Source organism: Saimiri boliviensis, chromosome 1, assembly GCF_048565385.1.
Source record: "Saimiri boliviensis isolate mSaiBol1 chromosome 1, mSaiBol1.pri, whole genome shotgun sequence".
In the NCBI taxonomy this organism is placed as follows: Eukaryota; Metazoa; Chordata; class Mammalia; order Primates; family Cebidae; genus Saimiri; species Saimiri boliviensis.
In genome coordinates, this window is record NC_133449.1 from 151,509,302 (window position 1) to 151,535,950 (window position 26,649).

At 60.7% G+C, this 26,649-nt stretch overlaps 1 protein-coding gene across 1 annotated transcript in view; it reads right to left on the reverse strand.

Moving 5' to 3' along the window:
* INTS1 (integrator complex subunit 1) overlaps positions 1-25,956 on the reverse strand; it is a 33,103-nt gene extending 7,147 nt beyond the window's left edge. Inside the window, exons 1-35 of the mRNA XM_003943746.4 lie at positions 25,890-25,956; positions 25,463-25,561; positions 24,485-24,775; positions 21,419-21,615; positions 21,133-21,270; positions 20,701-20,860; positions 20,500-20,605; positions 20,224-20,410; positions 19,966-20,111; positions 19,716-19,857; positions 18,437-18,613; positions 17,615-17,723; positions 16,893-17,013; positions 16,451-16,528; positions 15,366-15,523; positions 14,669-14,765; positions 11,782-11,873; positions 11,512-11,572; positions 10,048-10,245; positions 9,600-9,729; positions 9,200-9,379; positions 8,965-9,114; positions 7,667-7,846; positions 7,445-7,549; positions 6,343-6,510; positions 6,133-6,244; positions 4,942-5,103; positions 3,864-4,010; positions 3,391-3,489; positions 2,949-3,073; positions 2,128-2,382; positions 1,379-1,538; positions 1,031-1,171; positions 465-648; positions 262-385 (exon numbers count right to left, since the gene is read on the reverse strand). Coding sequence (XP_003943795.3) covers positions 262-385; positions 465-648; positions 1,031-1,171; positions 1,379-1,538; positions 2,128-2,382; positions 2,949-3,073; positions 3,391-3,489; positions 3,864-4,010; positions 4,942-5,103; positions 6,133-6,244; positions 6,343-6,510; positions 7,445-7,549; positions 7,667-7,846; positions 8,965-9,114; positions 9,200-9,379; positions 9,600-9,729; positions 10,048-10,245; positions 11,512-11,572; positions 11,782-11,873; positions 14,669-14,765; positions 15,366-15,523; positions 16,451-16,528; positions 16,893-17,013; positions 17,615-17,723; positions 18,437-18,613; positions 19,716-19,857; positions 19,966-20,111; positions 20,224-20,410; positions 20,500-20,605; positions 20,701-20,860; positions 21,133-21,270; positions 21,419-21,615; positions 24,485-24,775; positions 25,463-25,520 — 4,938 coding nt within the window. The 5' untranslated portion in view covers positions 25,521-25,561; positions 25,890-25,956. The remainder of the gene's footprint in view (positions 1-261; positions 386-464; positions 649-1,030; positions 1,172-1,378; positions 1,539-2,127; positions 2,383-2,948; positions 3,074-3,390; positions 3,490-3,863; positions 4,011-4,941; positions 5,104-6,132; positions 6,245-6,342; positions 6,511-7,444; positions 7,550-7,666; positions 7,847-8,964; positions 9,115-9,199; positions 9,380-9,599; positions 9,730-10,047; positions 10,246-11,511; positions 11,573-11,781; positions 11,874-14,668; positions 14,766-15,365; positions 15,524-16,450; positions 16,529-16,892; positions 17,014-17,614; positions 17,724-18,436; positions 18,614-19,715; positions 19,858-19,965; positions 20,112-20,223; positions 20,411-20,499; positions 20,606-20,700; positions 20,861-21,132; positions 21,271-21,418; positions 21,616-24,484; positions 24,776-25,462; positions 25,562-25,889) is intronic.
* Between the last annotated feature and the right edge of the window lie 693 nt (positions 25,957-26,649).

Here is a 26,649-nt window from a genome sequence, read left to right on the forward strand (position 1 = left end):
GACCCACCCATCCACCCACCTCATCCCACATCTGGCTGGTCACAGTGCTGGTCCACAGGTGACCATGAACCTGGCCTGGGTTCTGCTGGAGCTAATGGGGGACCCTGCCCTTCCTCTGGGCTGCTACAGGGACACATGGGCTCAGAGCAGGGGGGCTGCTGGAGCCCTACAAGGCTCGCCCTGGCCAAGGCTGCGGCACTCTGGGTTGGGAAGAGCGCTTTGCCCTGGGGTGGGTCCCATGCTGAAGCTGGTGCCACTCACCTTCCTCCGGGAGAAGAGCAGTCTGTGCTGAAGGTCAGGGCAGCTGCTGACCACCTCGGGGTCCAGCATCTCCAGCCAATCCACCAGGAGGCCTGACGAGGGTCCCAACGGCACGGCCTCCAGGCTACAGAAAAAAGGAGGCTCAGCGAGGGGCCAGTGCCAGCCGCCCACCCGCCCCAGCTGTGCGCAGCGCCCCAGCTCACCTGCCACCATCAGTGCCCGGCTTCCCTGCAGCCAGGGGCTCCTCCTCCTGCAGCAGCAGGGAACTCACCACCACCACGGGCTTGGAGGTGGGAAACGGGGCAGCGGCATCCGGAGTGGCAGAAAAGAGTGCTCTCAGCAGCTCCTCCAGATGCGGGGACTGCACCTCGATCAGCCCCCGGAGGACTACACGAGGAACAGAGGGACATGCAGGTCACTCCCAGTTTGGGGAGGTGCCACCAAGTGGGCATGGGCTGGTCAGGGCGGGATGTGGGGTGAGTGTGTGTGTGAGACCTAACAGCAGGGTCCAGCCTGGGCTAGAGAGTGTAGCCAGAACTGGGGCTCACTTTGCGGGGTGCAGCAGTGATCGGTGGCACCCCAAGGAGAAAGCTCCAACTCATTCTGAAGAGGCTCCACCCTGGGGCATCTGGGAGGGGACCTCTGTGGGCACTTTCTCGGGACAGTGTTGAGCAGCCACTGTCTGTCCCCACTGGGTAGCAAGAAGGAGCCTCAGGCTTGGGTCTTCCCAGGGCCCCAGCGGCCCAAGAGGACTGGGCCAGGAAGGTACCTTTGCTGATAAGCTCTGGCTCCACGCTGCACTGCTCCCCAGACCTTAGGGTGGCGATGACGGCACGGATGGTGGAGCTGATCACCTCTAGGTCCTGATGGAAGGCCAGGGCCTCCGCCAGGCGCAGAAGCCCCCCTCGCACTGTGGGAAGACTCTCTCAGTGCCCCGAGGCTCCAGCACTCACCCCTCTCAGTGTGCCCCATCCTGGGAGGCCCCAAGGTGGAAGGGCTCCCTTGGGTCCTCACAGGTACCCATGCCCCATGCCACTCCCCAGGCCTCGGGGAGCCAGGCCACTCCGTGCCCCCATCCAATGCCCCCAGCCACCTGCCAGCCCGGCAGGGTCCTCACCATCACTGAGCCTGCACCCAGCTGAGGCCTGGCTGGCAAGCAACCTGAGCTGTGCCCGCAGGGGCCCACCCTCCACACCGGGGCTGTCCAGCCACTGCAGCATCTGCAGGAGCACCTTCAGGAAGAGTGAGGAGAAGCCGGTGTCCTGTGGCACACAGCACTGTGGGGACAAAGTGGCACGTGGCTACCCTGGCAGATGACAGTGGACCCCTGCCACTCACCATCCTCAGAGGACATGGGGACCCAGCACTCAAGGCCCAGAGCAGGCGCAGTGAGGCTGCTGGGACCTGCCGTGACCAGCACCTGCGGCCCAGGCCAACCTCCTCCCTCCTGCTGCCTGAAATGGTGCCTCCCCTACATGGGCCCAGATAACCTCGAAGACCCTTTTGAAAACCCCCAGCTGGTTAGGGCTCGAATGTGGCTCTGGAGAAGAAATTAACACAGACACACAAGTAAAACAGTCCCAAGCAGACACCAGCAGACGGGGAAAGCAAGGAAGGAGCTCTGAGCCTGGGTGGTGGCATGTGAACAGGCAGAGGCTGTGCCACCCCCACCTCCTGATCTGGGGGAATGCTCAGTGAAAAAAGCGGACCCTGCCCCCGCTCCCTGGGGCCCTGTCCTTTTTCACTTAGAAACTGAGACCCGAGACCCAGAGAGAAGCAGTCGCAGAACATCCAGGCCATCCTGCAGGAGGCCGAGTCCTCACCGACCTCCCTCCTCTCACCTCCCACCCGAGGGGCTCTGGGTACCTGGTACTGGGAAAGCTGGCGCATCAGTGGGCAGGCCAAGAAGTGGCTGCGGTGCATGGACATCACCAGGGCACCACCGTGTGGGGAGCTGAGCAGGGTGGCGAGGGCCTGCAGGACTCGAACCGTGATGCCCGGCACCTCGGGGTTGCCCTGGACAATTCGGGCCAGCTCCTGACCCAGGGCCTGCTGCAGGGCGAGCGCCACGGGGCGGGGACTGGAGCTCTGCCACCGAGGGTCTGGGCTGAGCGGGAAGATCTGGAACAGGACAGGGTGGTGTCCAGGGAGGCGGAGGGAGACGGGGAGGCAGAGGCAGAGGGGGAGGGCAGAGATGCTAAGCGCCTGATGTAGCTCCATGCCAAAACACCATCCCATTGTGTCCCTGTTCATTTCTGGCCCCCACCTTGTGGCCTCAGGAGGCCAAGGCCATTAAGACCTGTGATGGGGAGTGGTGAGGGACCCCAACACCCAGGAGCTGCCCCAGAGGACAAAGGTGTCCAGAGCCTGCCCAGGGCCCACCAGGCTCCATCAGGATCCCCAGCTCCAGCAGCAAGACCTCGGGCAAGCCCTGCAACCTCAGCTTCTGCATCAACCGGGTGCCCCACAGAGGGGTGTGCAAGGATGGCAGGGAGGGTGCGGGGAGACCTCCTTCCCCAATGTTGGCCTAAGCCTCCCTCTGAGAGCATGGGGGTATTACGTAAAGCAGTGTGCCAGTGTCGGGCAGTCCCGCGTGTAAAAGCCACTGTGCGTGCAAGACAGCAGGGGAGGCTGCCCCCCGGGAAGAGGGGCTGCAGATGGAGACCTAGGAGCAGCGGCATGACTACCTGGAGGAACATGCCGGCCAGGTCATCATCAGGGCCCAGAACGCGCAGCTGGGTCCCCGCCCGAATCCGGCCCTGGCCCGAGGGCTGCTCCGGGCTGCTCTTTGGTTTGGGCGCCTCTGTGCTGTCTGCAGAGACAGGAGAACAGTCAGTGGCTGGACACTTTCTGACCGGCTTTCAGTGGTGGGAGCTTCGCAAGCCATGGCCAGCCCTGCCCAGGGACCATCACCCAGGCCTGGGGGCTGTGCCCCCCAAGGACCCCAGTTTTCGCTCAGGACCACAGGGATCTCAGACTCTGAACTGGAACTCGCCAGCTGGCCAGAGACAAACGCTGACCAAAGATGGGCTGAGAGCCTCTGTGGGAGCCCGTCAGGTGGTATCCGAAAGTGAGCACTGCCCGCTCCCCAGGCTGGGTGTCTGTGCGGGCCCCACCCCTCCTCAGTACCTCGGCGGGGCGGCAAGGACGCAGTGAGCAGGGAGTGGAAGGTCTGGCCTCCGGAGGCGCCTCGCTCATGCTGGACCTCCACCAGGTGGGCCATGTAATCTGCAGACAGCAGCAGGGTCACACCTGGGCACGGCCAGGGGCCAGGCCCCCACGGTCACTAATGCTTCCCAAGGACTTCTGAAGCTGGGCGGACTCAGTCGGCCTTGAGAGCCCCAACATCTCCCTCTAGGCTCCAAACAGCCCGAGTGGGTGCCTGGCCCAGGGTTGGGGCAGGCCCAGGGCTTGGCTCTCTCCTGACTATGCCAGCCTCATCAACCCACCGCTCTAAGCCTACCCATGTGTACCATCCATGCCCACCTGACCTCAGATCAGCCACCTGCTTTGGGTGGGCCCACCCAGGCCCCAAAGCACCTGGCCAGGCCAAGGCCGGCACCGGGTGTGCAGCCCCGCCCCGCAGGGCCCTGGCATCTTACTCTTGTCCATGATGCTCTGCTCCAGTGTCTGGGGGTCGTGGGCCACGGCCTGGTCCAGGAACTGGAGGAGTTTGCTCATGCTGGACACCGGGATGCCGAAGGACTGCACGAACAGCAGCAGCTGCTGCGGCTCCAGGTCCTGCAGAGCTGAGGGTGCACGTGCTCGGTGACGCCACCCGACACCCGGGCAATGCACACTCAGGACCCCACCAGAGACCCTGGGCCACGTGGGCTCGGAGACCCCACCCAAGACACACACTTGGTGGCCCCAGCTAGGGCTGCATACACCTGGTGACCCCACTCAAGACCTGGGGCATTGTACACTTGGTGGCCCCACCCAACACCTGGGGCCGCAGAAGGGGGCAGCAGCTTGGGACCACCTTGGGCCCTGGATGGCAGCTCGGGGGTGGGGTGGACGTTCAGGAGGGTGTATGGTGGCATGGAGTGTACCTCCCTGCTGCACGCAGGCCACTGTGGCTGTCTCCTCTCTAGGCATACAGGAGCCTAGACCCATTGGCGGTCGTGAGCCTCCTGAGCCAGCCCCACTCACTCACCAAGCCATCCACCATGTCCCCTCACTGTGCCCAGGCACCAGCCCTACTGACCTGCGCCGGCCCAGGCCCCTTGCTCAGCCCTTGCTGGAGCCCCCTTCAAGGACCAGCTCAGAGGCCCCACCACTTCCCCTCCTTCCCTCCAACCCCAGACCACTTTCTCTTCTTTCCGTCCAGGACCTGTTTCTCACTCCAGGTCCCTGAGCCTGACAGTAGGCCCTATTGGACGGGCGAGCACAGGCCGCCTTAGGTCTCCCAGGACCCAGCACAGCCCTGTGTGGCCAGGACGTATGATCTGCAGGATCCCGAGGCCACCCAGTCAGCCCTTTCCTCTGCCACGGCTAGAGGCTGCCCAGGCCCACGAGGAGCAGGCAAGGCGCCCAGGACCCCCAAGTCAGCAGCCCCCGCCCAAGCCTAGCCTGGCCGTACCGGTGTCCACCAGGTGGGGAACCTCAGAGCGTAAGAGCAGGTGAGAGGCCTGGGAGCCCCGAGTCAGCAGCCCCCGCCCGAGCCCAGGCTGGCCGTACCGGCATCCACCAGGCGGAGCACCTCAGAGCGGATCATGCGCAGCTTCAGCCAATCAGGCAGCAGCAGCGCCTCCTCTGACGTGTCTACCAGGAAGGCGGTGGGTAGCGGCTTCTTCTCCGGAAACCAGATGTCCAGCAGTGCCTGGAACTCGCTGTCGTCAGCTTCAGGAAGGCAAACAGGTGAGCAGCCTTCAGACCCACCAGGAGCCCAGCCCCAAGCACAGCCGGTGCCAAGGCTGGAGGCACCTCCTCTCCCAAGGGGGACTCTGAGGCTTGGGAGGAGCAGGAGAGGCTCCCGTGCTAGGTGAGCACTTGCTACATGCAGATGCTTTGCGTTAAGAGAACACAGACGCAGCAGGAGGGCGGGCGGCGTCACTGCCATTTTGTCTTGGCCAAGTGACATGTGTGTGTCCCTGCTCAGCCCCTGCCCTTGGGGCTCTACTTGGCTGAACCAGGTCCTGTCCAGCTGTCTGGCTCCACAAAGCCAATGGAAAACCCCACAGGCCCAGGCCTGCATGAGGCCACCTTCCCATGCTGCTCTTCCCAAGGGTGATGCCTGTGACCATATCTGCCTCCCAACAGGGGTCACCACACTGGCACAGCCCACCCACGTCCACCTGACTCCCAGCAAGGGGGTTCCACTTCCTCGCCCCACAGGCAGACACAATGGGGTGATGTGGGAGCAGCTCCTGGTGTCATCCGGGAGCAAAGGGGAAGGCTACAGCTGCAGAGGGCATGGCCAGTGGGCGCCAGGTTCCAAACACTGCACTGGCCGGAGCGTCCTCAGGGCCACATGCCTGGGCCCTGGGGAGAGGACCTGTGTGCCTGGCAGCCTCATGTCGCATCTCAGCCAGTGAAACCCTGAGTTTGCACCTCCTAGCCACCATGGGCCTGCACAGCTGGGCTGGTGCAGTGAGGACTGTCCCTTCAGCTCAGGGCTCTACGGGCTGGGAGGTCCTGCCACGAGGGGCTCTCCCAAGCTTCTACCAAGTGCTCTGACACGAGGGACAGACTGCAACATCCACTTTAGGAGAGAAGCTGGAAACAGGGTCCCTGGGAAGGCTTCCTGCCCAGAAGGGCTGGGGGGCTTCCCACCCAGAAGCAAGGCGAGGAGGCAGAAGCTGCTGGGTGTGGTCAAGGCCATGGCCTGCCTGGCATGAAGCTGCCCCTCCTAGCACCCATGCAGCTCACCTCGCGGCGGGCCCAGCGTCAGCAGGATGACCATGGCGTGGACCACAAGGATGTGCATGGTGGCCGTCTCCCCGCTGCTCCAGCGCAGGAAGACCTGGTCCTGAGACTCCGACTGTGGGAAAGGAGGGGGAGTCGGGGCCATAAGGTTCGGGGGCCCTGGGCTGGTGCTGAGGGCACCAAGCCGGCACTGAGAGCCCCGTGCAGCCTCACCCAACTGTAGACCTCCTCGCCCTCCTTGCTCTGGCGCATGCGCCTCACATAGCGAGAGAAGATGGACAGCAGGGCGCTCAGCACGGCGTCCGAGGCAGCACTCGGGGAGAGCTTCGAGAAGAGGTGGGACATGATGGTGGAGCGTTCCACAACCAGCCGGGCCACGTCCTGGTGTGTGGACAGGGGGGCTGTCAGAGGCTCTGAGACAGCTCTGCTCTCTGGCCAGCCAGGGCAGCCTCATTGCTGGCATGCCCCCTCTGGGATCCCAAGCAGGGCCCCGGCACCACAGACCCCTGCTCGGCCACAGGCCACCAGGGGAGACGACCAGAGACCCTCACTCAGCTGCAGGCCGCTAGGAGAGATGACCAGGGCTTGGTCGGACTCTCCAGGGAGGACGCAGCTCTCACGGCCAGGACAGTGACTCGGCCCTGAAAGCAGATGCAGCCACCGTCTATTCACCCATTGCTCATGCTGCAAGGACTTGGGCCATGAACTTTCACTAGATCACAGCGCAGGCTGGGGACAGGACGACAGTAGTGCAAAGTGAGAAGCCCAGTGGAGGACAGCACCCAGGAGAGAAGACCGGAGGGTATGGGTTCACACGGCCCTCAGTGCCATGTGTGTGAGGCAGAGATGCTGACAGCGGGCGGGTGCCCAGCCACCTGAGCCCACAGCTCAAACCCTCCTGGCACGGGGAGGGGAATAATGGCTCCGACTCCAGCAGGCTATGACCAAGGCACCCTCACTCCCATGGCTTCGCACCCTCAGGGTCTGGGGAGAAAGACTCCAGGGAGAAAGGCTCCAGGGAGTGAGTGGTGACTAAAGAAGGAGCACAGGTGGCCACAGGGGCACAGAGGCCCCAACAGAGCAGTCATGACAGCCCTCCCACGTTCGACACCTCCCTGTGGCCCAAGAAGCTGCCAGCTCAGGGCACCTCGCTGCTGTCCCTGGCCCCCTCCCCAGGATGGGGTCTCTGTGCTGTCTCTGTCCCCTCCCCAGGGCTGGGTGGCTGTGCTGGCACTGTCTGCTCCCCAGGGCCACACTGCTGGCTAGTCCCGTCCCCTCCCCAGGGCAGCAATGCTGGCTGGCCCCACCGCCTCACCAGAGCCAGATCGCTATGCTGGGCCTGCTCTTCCACAGGCGTGTGCTGGGACAGGTAGATCAGGTAAGCGCTGATGGTCTGGGGGTCAGTCTCCATGTGGATTGCCTGGAGGGAAGAGCAGTCTGAGTGGTGCCAGGACAGGGCCGTGACCCTCTCGTCCCTCCCCACTCCCCATTGGCCCCCGGCCAGTGCTCTCTCATCCCTCCCCGTGAGGCCCCTCACCTGTTGCAGGGCCAGGGCTGTGGTGCTCCTGACGCTATCAAACAGAGGCAGGCGGGGCAGGTCACGTAGCAGCCACTGGTAGCCCTGCAGCACATCCGTGTCCCCCGAGTCCTCCTCCATGGGGGGCTCCTTCTCCTCCCCATCCCGCAGGCTGCCTTCCGAAAGCACCAGCGACAAACCCTGCAGCGGACACACGTGAGCTGGGCTGGCTCGCAGCAGCATGGGCAAGGTCTCACCCAAGCCCAGGAGCACACGTGTGGTGCCCTCAGAGCCCCAAGGGTAATGTGGCGCTTGCTTCCCAGGGGACAGGCCGCAGGGAAAAGGGAAAAAGGAGATCAGGCTCTTTCTGTAAAATGCTCTGTTCAAGTTCATGAAGCCACTCTGGACCCTCTTCTGTCAGCAGCAGGAAAGCATGGGGCAGGCGGCAGCGCCCCCCTTCACATTTCACAAGCACATCCCTCCTATACGGGGAAGTTCCTTAGAATACAGTTGGCTGAACTGAACACTCATTTTCACTTTATTTTACTTTTCAAGACAGGGTCTCATTCTGTTGCCCAGGCTGGAGTGCAGTGGTTTGATCACAGCTCACTGCAGCCTCAACCTCCTGGGCTCAAGGGATTCTCCCACCTTGGCCTCCCAAGTGGCTGGGACCATGGTTCACACTGCCACACCCGGCTAATTTTTTTCATCTTTTATTTTTTGTAGAGATGGAGTATCACTATGTTGCCCAGGCTGGTCTCAAACTCCTGGGCTCAAGTGATCCTCCAACCTCAGCTTCCCGAGTAGCTGGGACCACAGGCACACACTATCATACCCAGCTAATTTTTAAAGTTTTTGTAGAGATGGGGTCTCCCTTTGTTGCCCAGGCTGGTCTCAAACTCCTGGATTCAAGTGATCCTCCCACCTTAGCCTCCCAAAGTGATGGGAGGACAGCAGCAAACCCCTGCGCCTGGCCTACTCAATTTATTTTATTTATTTATTTAGAGATGGAGTTTTGCTCTTGTTGCCCAGGCTGGAGTGCAATGGCGCTATCTCAGCTCACTGCAACCCCCACCTCCTGGGTACAAGCAAGTCTCCTGCCTCAGCCTCCCGAGTAGCTGGGCCCAAGGCCACCATGTTTGGCTAATTTTTGTATTTTCAGTAAAGATGGGGTTGGTCAGGCTAGTCTTGAACTCCCGACCTCAGGCAATCTGCCTGCCTCAAAGTGCTTGGAATATAGGTGTGAGCCAGCACACCTGGCCCAGTCTGCTCATTTTAAACATGAAGAGTGTGCTCAGGGGGCCCCGCCGCAGCCTCACCTTCATGGCCAGCACACGGGAGGCCACCTGGGAGGAGCCAAGGCGCCGCAGGAAGTAGTCCAGCACCTCACACGTTGTCTGCTCGTCGGCCTTTGGGCCCAGGAGCAGGTCCTGCAGGCGGCCCAGCAGCTGCCGCTGCTTCTGCTGCCTCTGTGGGGATACAGGGACTCTCAGGAGCGCAGGTGGCAGGCCAGGCAGGCGGGATGCGGGGTGCGGGGCAGTGGGCAGCCCTGACCTGCCGCTTCTTGGCCTTCTGCTCCTTGCTCTCGCTCTCGTCGTCCTCCTCCCCAGAGGCAGCATCATCCACAGCGTCATGCAACAGGAACTCACACAGGCATTGCACGGGCAGCACGTCCAGGGAGCCCTCGCTGGACTGCACCAGGTCGGCCAGCCAGGGCATGGACTGCGAGGAGGCCTGGGTAGGCAATGGTGAACCCCGCTCAGTATCTTCTGGACCCAACAGCTGCCTGCCAGGCCCCCTGGCGACCATGCAGCTGGGGAGGGCCACACATGGCAGCCAGCTCATGGACCCCACACCCAGGTGTGCCTGTCCCCTTCCGGCCACCGAGGCCTCTGGAAGGTTCCAGGCCTCCCGAGACCACCGTCTCTACCTCCCCCAGAGCCGCAGCTCTCACCTGCCGCTGGATGATGTGGAGGAGGAAGTCCGGGTTTCGGCTCCGGCACAAGAGGTGCCCGAGGCGGAGGGACTGGTTGAGGCTTTTCACTTGATCCAGGATGTGAGGGGGAGGCCTCCGGGGGGGTCCCCTGAAGGTCACAGAGGATGTGATACATCAGCACGCCCAGAGCAGATCACCTCCCAGGAACCACAGCAAAGGCAGCACTCCCTCCTCCCACCCCTGCTTCTGAGGAGCAGCCCACGATGGGCAACCAGTCCTGACCTGACCGCAATGTGCCCGAGGCCTGGCCCGACAGCAGTAAGCCAGAGACATGGGGACGGGGCTCCATGGGCCTTTTAGAGTCTGCCGGTCTGCTCTGCCAGCTTCTTCAGCCTCTGTCCCACCCACACCAAACCACCCACCGGTCCCGACGGCAGGCGCAGGGGGTGCTGCTCGGGCTTCATACTGGGGGTCCAGGCTAGTGAGCTGCGACAGGAGGAGGCTGCTGCTCTCAGTGATGGTCTGCTTGGTGGATGCGGCTGCCAGGTGCCCCTCGAAGGCCAGGATCTCCTGCTTTTCCCGCTGAGCGGTCTGCAGCTCACGGTTCATCATCTCTGTCCGGGTCTCCTCGTCCGTCAGCGTGCACGGCGGGTAGGAGTAGTTGCTGTGGCCAGACAGGGTAGTGCGTCACCCTGCCCCCATAAAGGGCTTGCTCCCAGCGGACCACACTCAGATCAAGGAGGGTCAAAACCGCTATGGCCGCGACTGCCTTGGTGCACAGCACGGTCAGGAGCACAGGGCACCCGGGCCACCTACAATGCTGTCAGAGCTGAGACCACGGAGAGAAGCAACAGTGCTGCCCAGAGGCCCAGCCAGCAACTGCCTCGTCGTCCACAGGCAGCACACCTGCGCTCACCAGAGCCAAGCCCAGAGACGTCAGAGCCAGGCCTCCTCCCTTTCCATGCCACCCACGCTGGGAGCACAGCCCAGCATGACAGCCAGGCAGGCTCTGCCCACCGCATCCAGGGACAGACCTGCAGGGCAGACTCTGCCTCCAGAAGCATACATCGCTTTCGTATGTTCCAAAACCCAACTCCCCAGGGCTGCTCTCATCTGAGCCCTGTTCCCAAGGCCCCAAAGTCAGCCTGCTCCTTCAGAGGTGGGAGGGGAGCAGCCAGGCCTCCCGTCTCAGGACATACACACCGATTCCTGCAATGCATGGGCAGACACATGCCCGGTCCCCACAATACCAGGGCCACACACACTCCCTGTCCCTACGATGTCACAGCCTCAGGTGCCACTTCACCTCAGTCATTGCCCTTGGTGTGGTGCCGTCACTGGTGAGACAGGACGCTGGCCCCGGAGCTCGTCAGCCCTCGCCCTGTCTGAGCACCAATGCTGCCATGGTAGTGAGCCCTGGGCGTCTCCCAAGGAGGCTGTGCCAACTCTCATCCCACCTGCACTAAACTGTTCCTGAGGCTCACCTACTGCTGATCCTACGCAGGGTCACGCTGGGTCCTGTTAAAGCCCCCTGGCCCACTGGGCCTGGCTCCATCCTGTCCAGCCCATCTCTGGCCCAATTCTCTTGCCATGTCCTCCAGCATGACACCACCCCCAGCCTGCCCGGTCCCCACTCCAGTCGGTAGCATGCTCACTGCCCAGGAGGAGCTGGGATGGCCTGTGGACCTCCCTGCTGGCCTCTGTGATGCTGCCTCAATCCACAGCCCCTCTCCCAGCAAGGCAAAGAGAAGAGAGCACAGTGCACCAGGCTTAGGTGCAGGAGCTCAGGTCCATGAGTTCAACAGAAGCCAGATGCAGCGTGGCCCAGGAGACAGCAGGCAACACAGAGCAAGGCGGGAGATAGCCCCAGCAGAGTGAGACCAGGCCCTGGGCACCCGGCCCGGTCCCACCAAGGAGACTGTGGACTCACTTGGTCATCACCATCTCCATGAGCATCTTCAGGGTAGGGTACTCCTCCCATGCAGCCAGGCCTAGGGAACCAGAGGGCGCTCGGGGCTGGCCAGGCTCCCCTGGGCACCAGGTAGCCCCCCCACCCCGCCCCAGGCATGTGACTCCACCCTCTCCCAGCTCCACCTCTCATCCCCAGCTAGGCTTATCCCAAGTTCCAACAGACAAACTGTCCCAAAAGCAAAAGGACCAGCAGGGTCAAGCACGTGTGGGCCGGCCAGCAGGGGCTCACCGATGTTCTCCGGGTTGAAAGCAGCAACGACCAGCAGGAGGGGCCAGGCCTTCCAGTAGAGGGTGGAGATGGCAAGGTTTGGAGGCTGGTACCTGGAAGGCAGGAGCGCACTGACTCAGGCCCGGCACACCAAGCTCAGCACCAAGAATCGGCCAGGCCAGATGCTGGGATGTGGGGGCAGGGATGGTGCTGCCTCCCAGCTCCTCCCGAGACTGCCCTCCAGTGACGCCTGTCCAGGCACATGTGTGAGCCCAGCTCTGGGCTCCCTGTCCAGGCCCAGACTCCAGCTCCGTCCTTACCTTTCTAAGTCTCAGTTTCTCAGCTATAAAACGGAAGCGGTAGTGATACATAATAAATGCTCATTTCGTGTCAATGATTCTTGTCCTCTACTTGTCCTGGGGTAACTAGACACCACCCCAGGAACCATCGAGATGGAATTGTAACAGTATGATTAAGTGAAAGCACAGGTCTCTCAGGTGAGGAAACAGATCCTAGCTACCAGGAAGACATGAATCGAGACACTGCCTGGAGCCACGCACAGAGGCCGTCAATTAGGAAAGGCCACCCCAGAAATCGGAGTGGGCAGCGGCTGCTGAAGGAGAGAGAGGCAGGAGAAGGCCCCAACCGCGGCATCAGAGGGCACACAAGGCTCGGGTCCAGCACGGGATTACAAAGCTTATCCAATCAAAATTCCAAAACACTGCTGAAAGGGTGACAGCTTTGGATAAACGGAAACCTGACAATGTGCATGGATCGCAGGGTATGGTCTTGTTGACATGGTGGTGCTCCCCAGACTGACAGATGGATTTCACACTGTTCCCACAACATCCCAGGCAGCTGTTTTGCAGACACTGACAAGCTGACCCTGAAATTCACATGGAAATGCAAGACCCAGAACAGCCAGAACAATCTTGGCAAAGAACAGAGTTGGAAAACGCACTTCCCAATTTTAAAACTCAGCAGTTACAGATGATGGACGCACAGACGGACAGGATGAAGCTGAATCGAGAGTCCACCCTCCTGCCTACACACGAGAGTCCAGAGGTCAGCCCTCATACTTAGGCGCAAGAGACCGCTGATAGGGCGCCAAGATAGCCCAAGGAGCAGGAAAGCCCTCTCAACAATGGTGCTGCGACAACCAGAAACAACACCAAACACCAAACACAAAGTGGAGGACCAACTCCAGAGACAAAACTCACCAAACTCTAACATTCCCAGGAGAAAGCAGGAAGAGGGCTTTGGGAGCCTAGGCCGGCCGGCAGCGTCCTAGGCACAACGTCAAAGCACACACCGCAGCAGCAGCTCGAAGATGATCGGGCCTCCCTAAAGGTGAGCTCTGTGCTGCCCGTGCGGGCCTCCAGAATGGAAGTGAGGGTCCAGAACCCACATGGGTGTGACTTCTGACATGGAGCCAAGAAAACCTCATCAGGGAAAGACAGGCTTTCAACACGTTGCCGGGACAGCTGGATGTCCACCCACGGAAGAATGAAGCTAGATCCCTGCCTTACACCATTAAAAAAACTAACAATGAATCAAAGACCCAAATGTAAGAGCTAGGACTCTAAAACCCTCAATAGAAAATATAGAATTCAATCTCTGTGACCCTGGAATAGGTGATGGTTTCTTAAACAGGACACAAAAGGACAGGAACCAAAGAAAAATAGATAAACTGCATTTGCTCAAAATTGAAAACTTCTGGCCAGGGGCAGTGGCTCATCACACCTGTAACCCCAACACTTTAGGAGGCCAAGGCAGGAGGACTGCTGGTGCCCAGGGATTTGAAAACAATCTGGGCAATAAAGGGAGGTCCCGTCTCTGCAAGTACTAAAAATATTAGCTGGGCGTAGTGGCATACGCCTGTAGTCCCAGCTACACAGGAGGCTGAGGCGGGAGGATCGCTTGAGCCAGGGAGGTTGAGGCTGCAGTAAGCCATGACTGTGCCATGCACTCCAGCCTGGGTGACAGGGCGAGACTCCGTTCCTCATGAAAAAGAAAAATGCAAACCGGAACCAACATGCGATGCCACCTCACCCCAGCAAGACGGCTCTGCTGAGAAACAGGGGCCACGAGTGTAGGCGAGGATGGAGACCTGGAACCCTGGCGCAGCACTGGGGATGTAAGCGGGGACGCGTGGTGGGGCAGCCGCTGGGGAGGGTCCGACAGAGCCTCAGTTAAACACATGGCCCAGCAACCCCACTCCTAGCCACCTACTCAAGAGGACTTAAGACACGTCCACACTGACTTGGACACACACCCTCACGGCCGCGCTGTCCGTCAGAAGGGGAGCAGGTGAAGCAGATGTGCTCTGTCTGCACAGCGGGGCGCCCTCAGCCACGAGGACCGTGATGCTGCCTCACACTACAGCACAGGCAACCCTAGAAACAGCATGCCCCGGGAAGGAGGCAGGTCCCGGAAGACCATGCCCTGTAGGATGCTATTTACAGAAAACACCCACAAGTGCCACCCTACAGAAGGTCACAGCAAGTGAGGCTGCTGTGGGTTGAGGGGGAGGAATGCAGAGTGACAACTGGTGGGAACAAGGTTCCTTCGGGACCAGACAAGTCTCGACAGTTAAATTACAACGACAGTTGTACAACCTGTGGATGTCCTAAAAACACTGAATTGCACACTTTAGATGAAATGCATATGAACCGTCTCTCAATAAAGCCGTGAAATACAGAGTATAAACTCACTGTTGCGTAAAAAATAAAGCACGTTCATGTTAGACCCAGGGGGAAAAAGTCTGACTGAGTTGGAGACACTGAGGAAGACAAGGGGAAACGGCTCACTCGAGCCCAGGTAACAGCTGGTCAAGGCCCGCAATGGCCTCACTGGTCTCTGAGAACAGGCCACGAGTGGACCTGCGGGGAGCCGGGCGCGGGCTTACCCGGGCGGGAGCTGGATATTCTCAGGGTGATGGTAGGTGCACAGGTTCAGAACGGCGTCGATCAGCTGGGTCCTCCCCACCTTCAGCACCTCTACATCTAAGACCAAGAGTGACACAAGAGTTCTGGGACCACTCACAGACCATCAGGCACAGACAGTGAGGGGACACAGCCCTGCCTGGGCGGTGCTGGGGTGGGGCGGGGGATGCCTCGGGATGGGGCCTGAGCAGCGGAGCTGGGAGAAGCACAGCTTCTCATTGGGAAATGGGCACTTTGCTCTCGGGGGCACCTGAGCTGGGTCTAGAGAGCAGGCAGGTGGCCAAGGGAGAGTAGGGAGGTGAAGTGGGGGGGACCTGCAAGGCCTCAGGGCAGAGCGTGACCCACAGACACAGGCGTGCTGGGTTTACAATCACTTTACTGGGCTCCTAAAGGGTGGGACAGACAGGAAATCCAGCCGTGGCCAAATCACACTGAGAATGTGCCAGTTCTAGGACAAACTCCAAAAACGGGTAGTGACTGCATCACTGCCAAAGCCACGCTCGCCTCTGAATTCTCAACAGCCGGATGTGGAGAAGGCACAGGACCCAGCTGAAGTGTAGCTTTGCAGAGCACCCCAGAGGTGCGTGCCAGTGCCAGGGCTTCTGCAGGGGTGAGGGCAGCAGAGCCCAGTGCAGGCGCCATCCCCTAGAGAAGCCTTACCGTCCGCCTGCACGGCAGCGGCCCGCTTCACCAGGTGGTCGGCGAGCTCCATGGCGTCCGCGGGCCCGAGCGGGAGCTCCCGGGACAGCCCAATGACCAGGATGCGCATGAGTGTGTCTTCCAGGATGGGCACCTCCGAGCACAGGCGCAGGAAGAAGCTGCGGGGTGGTGGAGGCATGACTCGGTGCGGGCTGCCCACACCTGCAGGACCCGAGGGGCCGAGGAGAGGCCAGCCTTTCCCCCACAGAGCCCACGGGCTGGTGGCAGAGGGCTGCTGCCGCCTCCCATGAGCCTGTCCCCTCTACCCTCAGCCTCCCTTGGCAGGACAGGCGCCCTGGCTCTAGGTCTTGCCTGGGCAGGGAGAGAAGGGGAGGCCACCCCCGCCCTAGGCTACACAGAGTCACTGGTTCCTACAGCTACCACAGGGGAGGCTCTGCCACCCCTCAGAGGCCTCAAGATGGTTCTTGCCCTCAAGCAGCTGGGAGCCAGGTGGCAGAGATGGAGCCTACACCTCCAAAACCTAACCGAGAAGGCTGCAGTGAAGGTGAGCAGAGTGCCCAGGGCATGATGGGTTGGATGGACCAACAGGAGTACCAAGCGGGGGTGGAAAGGAGCGTGGGCCAAGAACCTGTGGGGTCACCCATGAGACTTTAAGGGGGTCAGAGCTGTGAGGCCAGCCGGCTAAGGAAGGACAGTGTGAGGCTGTCTGGAGGGAAATGGGCAGATGGTGCATTTGGGACCGTGTGGAGGCTGGGGTGCCTATGGATACCCTGGGAGGAGTTTGGGGGAAGCTGAGGCTAGAGCCTGGAGTCCTGTGAACACATGCAGCAGCGGAATCCCTGGAGGGGCGCAGGGACACCAGCACGGGAGTGGGAGAAGGGTGGTACCCAGGGTTGTGGAGGAGGGACAGGATGGTAATGTGAGTATGAGAACAGCAGTCTACCTCCCACTGGCTCTTCCTGCTGCAGCCAGCCCAGCCCCACCCAGCAACCCCCCAACCCCAGCCCTCCCGGAGTCCCCCAGCCTGCCCGGCACCCACGCGAGCCCTCCCGGCATGCAGGAGCCTCAGGCAGCGGCACACTCACTTTCGGTCACTCTCGGGTGGCCAGTTGTCCCACTTGTAGTAGGTCTCCGGCTGCTCTGTGAAGAGCACCTTGTGCAGGCTGGGGCAGGTAGAGAAGAGTCATCAGTCACGACATGGGTGCTCAGGGACGAAAGGGACCCTGCTCCCGCAGGCCCAAGTGGTCAGAGGCTGGGCTGCCTGGTGCCCAAAGTCAGCGCCTCTTCACGGTACCATCAGAGAACCCAGGGACCATTCACAGGGCTGCCAGGCTAGAGAGTGAATCCTTTACAGAATCGCTGCAAAGAAATGCAGCCCCAGCCTGACAGCCCCACCCTCACCAAGGCAGAGGCCCCACAGGAGGTTTCAATGCACACAGGCTGCTGCTGTCCACAGGGATGGGACAGACTCCTGTGAGGGGCCCTGGCTGCTCCCAGCTCAGCGGGCTGTGGGGGCCCGGGCCGCACCAGTGCACGTAGTCTTTGGGGGCGAGCTTGCTGATGGAGGGGACCACAGTGTGGAGCCACCAGACGGCGTCCCGCTGGATGGCGGCGATCTGGTTCTGGAACGAGCGCAGCACTTCCAGGTCTGAAACAGACACGCGGCTTAGGGCCAAAGCCGTGGGCTGTGAGGGGCTACGAACACCCCTCGGGGTCCAGTTCAAGGCTGGCACGAGGGAGGGGGTAACTCGGGGCCTCCCCAGCTTCTGCACCATTCCTGGCTAGAATAACACCCTGCGGAGCATAGAGTGACCCTGATGAGCGCGTGGGTGACTGGAATTCTCCTGTCTCGAGTGACTTGCTCCAGTCAATGACTTAGAGGTCTTCTGCGGCCCAGCCTTACGGCAAAACCAGGATCAAACACCCGGGCTGTCCTGAACATCACCTCCCCTCTCCCCTCCCACCCTTGGCTGGAGCCACGATGCCTACAGTGTCCCCACGCTGGGCCAGAACTGGAGCACACAAAAGATGTGCTCGGGGTGAGTAAGGCCTGAGTCTGCAGCTGGGGTGAAGTCCAGATGGACAGAAACAGGGACGGCAGCTTCCAGGCTCCGTGTCCCTGGGTGGCCGTGCTGTGGGACCACTCCTCCTGGGCGCTCAGGGGATGGTGTAGCCATGGAGGGCCACCAGCTGCCAACCTAGACCCGAGACCCCCCATGGAACAGGGCTGGGCCACCCCACGTCCGTACTCCTCTTTTCTCCTTTGTCCCAGGCGATGCCGGCCTCCTTCACCTGCGCTGTGATGCCCAGCATCATGGACACGGCCAGTATGTCGGTGATGTGCACCACGAAGCGCTCCTGCAGGGCAGCATGGGGTCTGCATCCGGAAGGGGACACCCAGGAGCCCCACTTCACACACACAGGCGCAGCACGGGGTCTGCATCCGGAAGGGGACACCCGGGAGCCCCACTTCACATCCACGTGGCAAGTACACACACATACACACACAAGCAGGGATCCAGAGAAGGAGCCTGGGACCAGCTGGGAGAGGGGCCTGGCAGGAGGTCTTGGGCACCAGGGCTGGTGGGTCACAAGTCCTAGTCTGGCCACGGGAGGGGGGTTCAGCCAACAGAGATCTGCAAAGCCCCGTTCCCACAACACCCCACCCCCCAACAAGGGCTGGCTGCGAGTTAGCAGCAGAGACCTAGAATCTCTGTGATCCGCCCTCACTCTGCCTTCCAGCGCCAGCTCCCTCTGCACCCCTCACACAGTCTCCAACCCAGCCAGGCAGCCTGAGCCCCCCTCCTGCTGCCTCCCTACTCACTCCTGCTGCAAACTATCCCATCCGGCTCAGGGGTTGCCAGTTCCCCCACGCTTGGTAAACCCTCCTGGGTCTTTACACAGGAAGGAACCGATGCTGCCCTCTGGGACGAGTCGCCCCAAACAGCCTCACTCATCCCCGTACCCACTGCTCAGCCAGAGCACTCAAAGGGGTGGAATGAACATGGGACCCAGGATGAGGGGGCTGGCGACGCGTGAGGGAAAGGCGGCCCGGTGGCCGGGCTGGGCACCTTGAACTCCATGTCCAGGTACTGCGGCTCCTTGCGCTCCTGCATGAGCCCCAGGCAGAAGGCTTGGAAGTTGATCTCGTGCTTGGTCTGCTTGATGATCTCCCGAAGCAGAGCCCGAGATGCCCGCAGGTAGTCATCCTTGTTGGTCAGCAGGTCCTGAAACACCATGGCCAGGAACTGGGGCAGAGAGATGCCACGTGAGAGGCTGCCCGGCGGTGCTGTCCGCATCACAGGCCTGTTCCAGGAGCACGCGCCCTGGCTCCCTCCCACAGCACAACCAGGTACGGTGCCTGAGGGTGCCACAGTGGATCTCAGACAGTGCAGGGCACAGGGCGGCGGGCTCCTTGCTCCACTGGCTGCCAGCCCTTGGCCAGCAGAGGCCATATCAAGGAATCCCCTCTTGACAACCAGCACATGGGCAGTTGGTCCCCGTGAAATGAGGGAAAGAATTGACAGATGCTGGGGGTACGGGACACTGGTGGCAGAGCCATAGAAGCGTGTATGCCATCTCAGCCCGCTCCCACCACAGGCTGAACAGAAACCAAGACCACCACCCAGGATCTGAAAGGCTGCAGTCTTGTCTCAAAACGCCGGGCTGTGAGGACGGCTGAGCCTGCCGCTAAGAGCCGGCTGCACCTCCCACGTGTTTCACAGGTCGCAGAGCCCACTGGGAAGCCTAATGTGCTGGTGGTGACGGGAGCTTTCCCCAGCCCCCTTCAAAGGAGACATGGGAATCTGAGGGTCCCCACCACCAGGACCCAGAGGCCAGTCCCCAGGGCTACCGGAACCCCTGCTTAACCAGGGGATCCACTATTCAGGAGGTGGGTCTGAGCCAGGCCAGGCCCAGGGACTCATGCCAGTCATCTTTGGGAAGCTGAGACAGGAGGATTGCTTGAGCACAGGAGTTTGAGGCCAGCTTGGGCAACATAAGAACCTGTCTCTACAAAAAGTTTTAAAACAAAAAGCCTCATTATCCAAAGGCAGGAATGAGCTTGAAAAATTTAAAAAGGCAGCTTTGAGCTTGGAAACCTGGGTGGCTTTTTTAGACTCAGTGTGGCACCCTCCTAAATGGATCGAGTTTCATGCAGTTTCTGAGAAAGATGCTGGGACCTGTGGCTGCACCCACTCCAGAAATGGCTCAACGTCATGCCCAAGGGTTTCAAGAGCGTCTTCCTGAGCCCCAGGAGCATTCTCCCACAAACCACCAACGACCGTTGGCTTCTCCAGCCCAGAGCCCCGCTCCTGGTGTGGAGGGCAAGGCTGGGGGCCCTGGGCCTACCTTGGGTGCCAGCTCCGAGCTGTGCTGCAGTGCCGTGTAGAGGACCTGCATGTTGTTCGGGTTCCGGGCACTCGAGAGCTCGTTGAAGATCACCAGCTTGATGGTGGTGCCCAGGTTGTCCTTGTGCGCACTCAGCAGCTCCCTGGGTGTGAAAGCCAGGAGTGTGGTGAGGGTGCAGGCAGGGCAGGCCCTGTCCCCACTGCACCCACGCGCCCCGCTCCGCCTGCGCCCACGCCCGCCCGCCTCGCACCTGATGCACAGCATGAAGTGGTTGAGGAGGACCTTGGGCTTGAGGCGGATCTTGATGAGGTGTGAGATGACGTCCATGTCCTCGGAGCCGTGCGTGTTGCAGTTCATGCAGACAGACATCAGCAGGTCCTGGGCCGGCCGGGTCAGCTGCAGGGCCAAGGAGGGAGCTGTGGACTCACGGCCACCCTCGGCAGGAAGGCCACACTTCCTACGTGACCCACACGGAGCCCGCCCTGCCCCATCCCAGACGGCCCCGCACCTTGGGGTTCTGCAACCACATCTCCAGCTTCTGCACGGCCAGCAGCCGCACCTCCTTGTAGCCACAGGTGGAGGTGAGGAGCCGCAGGAGGTTCCTTGAGACGTTGTCGATGGGCTGGCGCCGGTTCAGCTGGTCCCGCAGCATGTCCAGGACGTACTCCTCCACGCTCTCCGCGAGCTCTTCATACCTAGGCCAGAGGGGGGAGCGGGGAGGGAGGAAGGCGGCCCCAAGGCACCCACCCCCACCACCCCCGGGCCCAGATGGGCGTGCAGCTACCTGGGCATGAGCTGGCCCTCCTGCTCGGGGCTCAGCTTCTCCTCCGCGATCAGCAACTCCGTCTGGCTGTCCTCCTCCTCCGTGAGGGAGGGGTGCGGGCTGCTCCCTGCAGACCATGGAGAGTGCCCCATGCAGCGCCTCCCATCCCTCCCCTGCTGTGGGATTGGACGCTTGCCCTCTCCGGCCAGACATGTTTCTTACCTGCGCCCAGGTCGCCCGTGCCTCGGCCCGCCTCCCCCTGCAGCAGCACGCTCCTCGGGGGCATCCTGGTGTTGAAGGCCGTCTGGATGTTGTCCACAAACGTCTTGCAATGAGGGCTGTCCACCCAGATCCGCTCCCCAAGGGAATCCTCGATGTATACCTGTGCGAGAGCCATGTCCTCAGCCCTGAGCCCAGCTGGGCAACCAGGCTGGGGAAGGCCCGCCTGCTGCCCAGGGACTGGGCGCCAAGGCTGCCCTCTCCAGCTTCTGTGTGCAGGGGGACCATGCCGTGACCCGCCAGGGCTGTCAGACACAGACCTCTGGAGAGAACACACTTCTTCTGCCTTTCTTCCACCCCCGCCCTGTCCCATGGTGCTCTGCTCTCTTCACCACCACAGCTGCGACCTCACTAGCCCTGGGAGAGGCCACTCGCCTTGACGAAGATCTCGGGCCAGTTCTCGTCCTCCTCATAGGCAGCCATGAGGAGGTTACAGGCCAGCACGGACACCAGGCTGTTCCCCTTGGCCTTGAAGTTGATGGAGGCATCCCGCCGCAGGAGACTACACAGAGCCTGCCAGGGTGGGCGAATGTCACGTGGGAGCCTTGCTGGCCCCAGAGGGAAAGTTGGCATGGGACGGGTGGGACACTTAAGAGGGAAGTGAGGAGGAATGCTGAGCCCCCCGGCCCTGCCCGCCTCCCACCAGGGGCCCAGCTCAAACCTCGATGACGCCCTCGGTGGCAAAGATATTGGGCTTGATCTTGGCCAGGTACATGAGGCTCAGGTAGAGGGTGCTGTCGGGCTTGGCCCGGGTGACCTTCAGCTGCTTCACGGCCCCGCACAGCACGCCCTCGATCCTGTCGTCATTGCCCTCCAGCTCGGCTGCCTCGATCTCGTCCAGCAGTACCGTGGGTAGCACTGGCCAGAGCAGGCGGCACGGTCAGAGCGGGGCCAGGGCAGGGCCGCCCCAAAGCCACGCAACACCAGGTAGACCACAAGGAACCCAGGGCGCTCAGAGTCAGCCCCGCCAGGGACAGAAAGAGCTCCTAGAGGAAACAAGGACCCCACCACTGAGGGCGCAGAGCAGAGGGTCTCCTCAACACAAAGACAGGCTGCCTCAAAGGCCTCAGCACTGGCCCGCCAGCCGCTCCAGCCTGGCCCCACAGAGGCGCGCATGACTACCCTGGAGGCCACAGACAGACATTTCTCAGTAAGCTGGTCCACTGCAGCCTCCCTTTTCGCAAAACACAGCTCCGCCTGGAGGCTCCTTTCTCACTGTGGACTGCAGCCCAGCCGCCCACTCCTCCACACCCGCCCCGGCTCCAGGCTCCAGCACGCCCTTCTCCCTACTTTTCCTCCCTATTTCCATGGGGGCTCAGCTCACGACCTCCCTCCAGACAAGCACCTACCCCTCCCTCACCCTCCGAGGAGCATCGGGGCCAGCACATACCATTCCTAACGTTGTGCTTGCCTCTGTTTAATTGGAGGAGGGTTTCTAATTTTCATTCTGATTCTTCTTTGACCCCAAAGTTTTTCAGTACTGTGTTTTTAAATATCCACACATGCCCAGGTGAGGTGGCTCATGCCTGTAATCCCAGCACTGTGGCAGGCTGAGGCAGGAGGATCACCTGAGGTTAGGAGTTCGCGACCAGCCTGGCCAACTTATAGTGAAACCCCGTATCTACTAAAAATACAAAAATTAGCTGGGCATGGTGGTGCATGCCTGTACTTCCAGATACTTGGGAGACTGAGGCAGGAGAATCACCTGAACCCAGGAGGCGGCGGTTGAAGTGAGCCGAGATTGTGCCATCGCACTCCAGCCTGGGTGATAGTGAGACTGTCTCAAAAGAATAAAAAAACTAGGCCAGGTGCGGTGGCTCATACCTGTAATCCCAGCACTTTGGGAGGCTAAGACAGGTGGATTGTCTGAGGCCCAGAGTTCAAGACCAGCCTGACCAACATGGATAAGCCTCTACTAAAAAAAACTACAAAATTAGCTGGGTATGGTGGCGCAGGCCTGTAATCCCAGCTGCTCAGAAGGCTGAGGCAGGAGAATTGCTTGTACCCGGGAGGCGGAGGTTGCAGTGAGCCATTGTGCCACTGCACTCCAGCCAGGGCAACAAGAGAGAAACTCTGTCTCAAAATAAATAAATATATATACACATGCACATGCAGACAGAGGTGTTCTGATCCACCTTAACTGCACCTGGGGTTAAGACCTTGAGGAAAAATCCTGACACCCTGAGACAAGCAGGTGGGACAGGGAGACGGCCTAGGAGGGACTCCAAATACAGATACCACAAATGGCTGGATGAAGCTGTCTCTCCGTTTTGCTGAGAATACTTAATATTGTAGTGATCTACCACTCAGAATATGCTTTTCATAACCGTATCTCCTTTCACCTTCAAAATCTCCTTTCTACAGGAAGTGGTCCAAGAAAGAAAAGAATAGAATAGAACTGAGCAGCCGGCGGCTAAGAACCCGGGCCAGGGTGAAGCCTATGGTCTCTGTCTTCGCTTTTGAGCCTCACCAGCACCTGGAGAGGTGAGCATCCTCAGCAGCACCTGAAGAGCTGCCCAGGGACAGGTCTTGCATGGGAGGTCTGAGGCTTGACCTCCTAAAGCAGTTCTTCATCTGTGCCCTCCTGGGCCATTTGCCCCCAGGGCTCCCTGATGCCAAATGAATCCAGCACACACACTTTGCAGTGCCCAGCCTCGGCTCTCACTAGCGTGTGCTGCCCAAGCCAGGCCAGGCCTCCATCCCCTGGGCACAGTCCACTCTCTGCTTGGTACCTCCCTTTCCTGCCTGCCCCAGTTTCATCACCTTGCCCGTGTTTCCTGGCCCAAGTTCACACCACAACTCCCTGCTGGGCCTCCTCCCTCCAGGCCCTCAGGAACTCCGTATTTTGAGCCTTCACTCACTCACAGGCTTGCACTGCAGCACCCAGGTCCCTCCCTGAGGGCAAGGCCACAGCCCACAAGTCCCCTGGGCTCTGCTTAGCACAAAACTCAGTAACCAGGGGTGGCGTAGCTTGAACAGACACCTCACTACCGAAGTCACCAGGATGCTTATTCTTTTTGATACAAAAGAAATGATCCAAAAGAAATGCTCCCATAAAAACAAAACACTGCAGACAACTAGGCTTGCCGGGTGGCGTGCCAGCTGCCAGCGAGGCTCCTGGGGAGTCATGGTGCCTTTAAAAACGGTCGTTGGGAAAATGGCGCAGAGAAGCAGGGGTGATTCTAGACACACAGTTAAAGGTGTTTCTGAGAGCAACGGGATCACAGCGAAGTTGACATTTCCCCCTGATGTCCAGTGTTCTGCAGCTTTTCAACTGTAGGCAGGGAGGGGATCAACTCTTCCCTGTCGGTAACCAGGAGGGAAGGAGGAACAAAGTGCAATCACCTCCGCTCAGGATGAGAGAGGAACGCACTGGGACGCGCATCCTTAAGAACACACACCTGGGCTGTCACCACGAACGGTTTACCCCCTAGGCTCAGACAGTGTCTGTCACAAAGTGGGTGCCCAACAGATACATGAGACCGTGAGAAAAACAGGTGAAGAGGGTTGTGACCGGCTTCTCAAAGGGCAGCCACCAGCAGCCCAGGACACAGAACACACGCGGGGTAAAAGCAACGACGTGAGAGCACTTCCAAGAACAAGTCACACACATCCACTCTCCCAAGGGACCCCGGCCATATGGGTGGCGCTGGGCCCGGAGGTGGCCTTCCATGAACACCTCCTGATGGACAGACGCCGTGAGAGGCGAAGTCCAGAGACTCGTTACCTTCAATTGGCACCACAGATGGTTCTTTAATCGACGGAGAAATGGCTCGTTTTTCTGCCACTGCAGCCTCAGCCAGGCGCCCCAGGGCACTCAGCGGGGGTGTAGAGGAGAGTTTGGGGCGTTTGGTGAGGCCGGTCAGGGCTGAGGCCCCAGACAACGCAGCTGCTGCATCCCGCTTGCGCTCGGAAGGCAGGCCAGAAGGGGCTGGCTTCAGCAGAGTGGACGCCGTTTTCGATTCATTGGCCTGACCCTTTGAGCCCAGAGCAATGAAGTCTCCTGGGGGAGGGTGCCCTGCAGGGAAGGGAGAGAGAAAACCTAGTGCGTTCACAACACCCAAGGTGGAAAAAGCCTGACTCCACCCTCCTGTTATCTCAGAGGGGATTAAGCAAGGGTCAGAGGAGGCAAGGAGGAAGCCAGAGGTCACTCAGCAGCCAACAGCAGAATGGGAACAGATGGCAGCGTAGTTACCCAGTGCTAACCACAAACCAGGCCATCTCTAGCCTATTCCAGTCAGTGTGCTTGGTCCCGCCCGAGTTTCCGCAATAGGTGCGATTACTCTTACTTTACAGGGGAGAAAGGGACACAGAGAGGTTAAGCGATGTGCCCAGCGTCACACAGCAGGTGACTGGCCAAGCCCGGAGGATCTGAGCCGACAGTCTGGCTGCAGACCCCTTGCTCTTAACGCTATGCTGTGCTGCCTCCCGCCTCCCGCCTGGGGAACCCCTTCCGCGACACCCTTCCACTACTGTCGGCAGCCTTGCAACTCAGCCTGAAAAGAGATCACTAGAATCCCGGAGAAAGTCGCCGCTGTCCCGAGCCTCCCAGGGACTCCCAGAGCCGCCGAGGACCGAGGGCAGTGTTTCCGGACCCAATTCCTGGAAACAGCTGCGGCTGCGCAACACCCTGGCCGAAGGCAGGCTTCACGGCAGCTGAGAGCCCCCAAAGACCCGCAGCTGCAGAGCGGGGAGGGCGACGCACCTGAGGGTTTGGCCGCGGCGCTGGGCCGGCGCACCGTGGTGGGCTTGGCCCGGTTCATCCTACCCCGTCCGTCGCGGTTCCCGGTGGCTGCGGCGTCACCTGAGGAGCCAGCGCGCGGTCATTCATTCATTCATTCATTCGCTCGCTCGCACGCTCGCTCATTTGCTTCCCTACCGCATGGGACCTGGGCCTGGGACCCAGAGACAGTGGTCCCGTGCCCGCCCGACGGGGCGATGCTGCTGAAGCTGCAGGGACCCCGCCTCCCAGCTGCCCGCCCGGGAGCGGTAGTCAGGCCGCAGCAGGCGGCGCAGACACTGGTCTGGGGGCGGCAGAACCAAGAGGGACAGCCCCGAGGCCCGGAGGGGGATCCGAGAGAACCAGGTGCTCGCCCCTCAATGAGGGAGAGCCCAGGCCGCAGCCCACTTACTTCAGACCCATCGCGACTGCCACCACCACCGCCACCGCCACCACCACCGCCACCCCGCCACCCCGGAACCGGAAACTGATCTCGCCGAACTTGTGGACCAGACTTCCGAAACAACCGGAAGCAAAACAGCGCGGCGGGAAACCGGACCAGGGGACGAGCGTGAGACCTGGTGCCTGGAGCGCCCCCTGGTGGCGGGAGATGGGCTGGCTGGCGCCGCGTGCACGTGGTCCGGTCCCGGTGGGTCCGCTGCGCGGGGTGGGCGCCGGCCTCCTTCTCATGCGCAGGTGGGGCTGGCCTTGCCAAGTGACACACTCGAAGACGCACAGCGGGAGGTGTGGCGTCAGGGATCCTCGGAGGTGTCAAGTGGAAAGTTCTGCATGTCCCAAGGGGTAGGGGCGGGGGCCGCCGGGGCGCAGGTACTGAGGAGGGGGCGCAGCCCGGGGGGGCCCCGGGCAGAGACTCCGTGTCAAATAATGATAATAATAATAGCCTTATTGAGATAGAATTCTTTTCCACAAAGTTCATCCATTCTTTTATTTATTTATTTTTTTAATTTTTTTTCTTTTTCTTTTTAATAAAAAGACGGGGTTTCACCATATTGGTCAGACTGGTGTTGAACTCCCGACCTCAGGTGATCCACCCGCCTTGGCCTCCAAAGTGTTTGGATTACAGGTGTGAGCCACCACGCCCAGCCCTTTTTTTTGTTGTTGTTGCCCAGGCTGGAGTGCAGGGGCAGGATCTCAGCTCACTGGAACTTCCA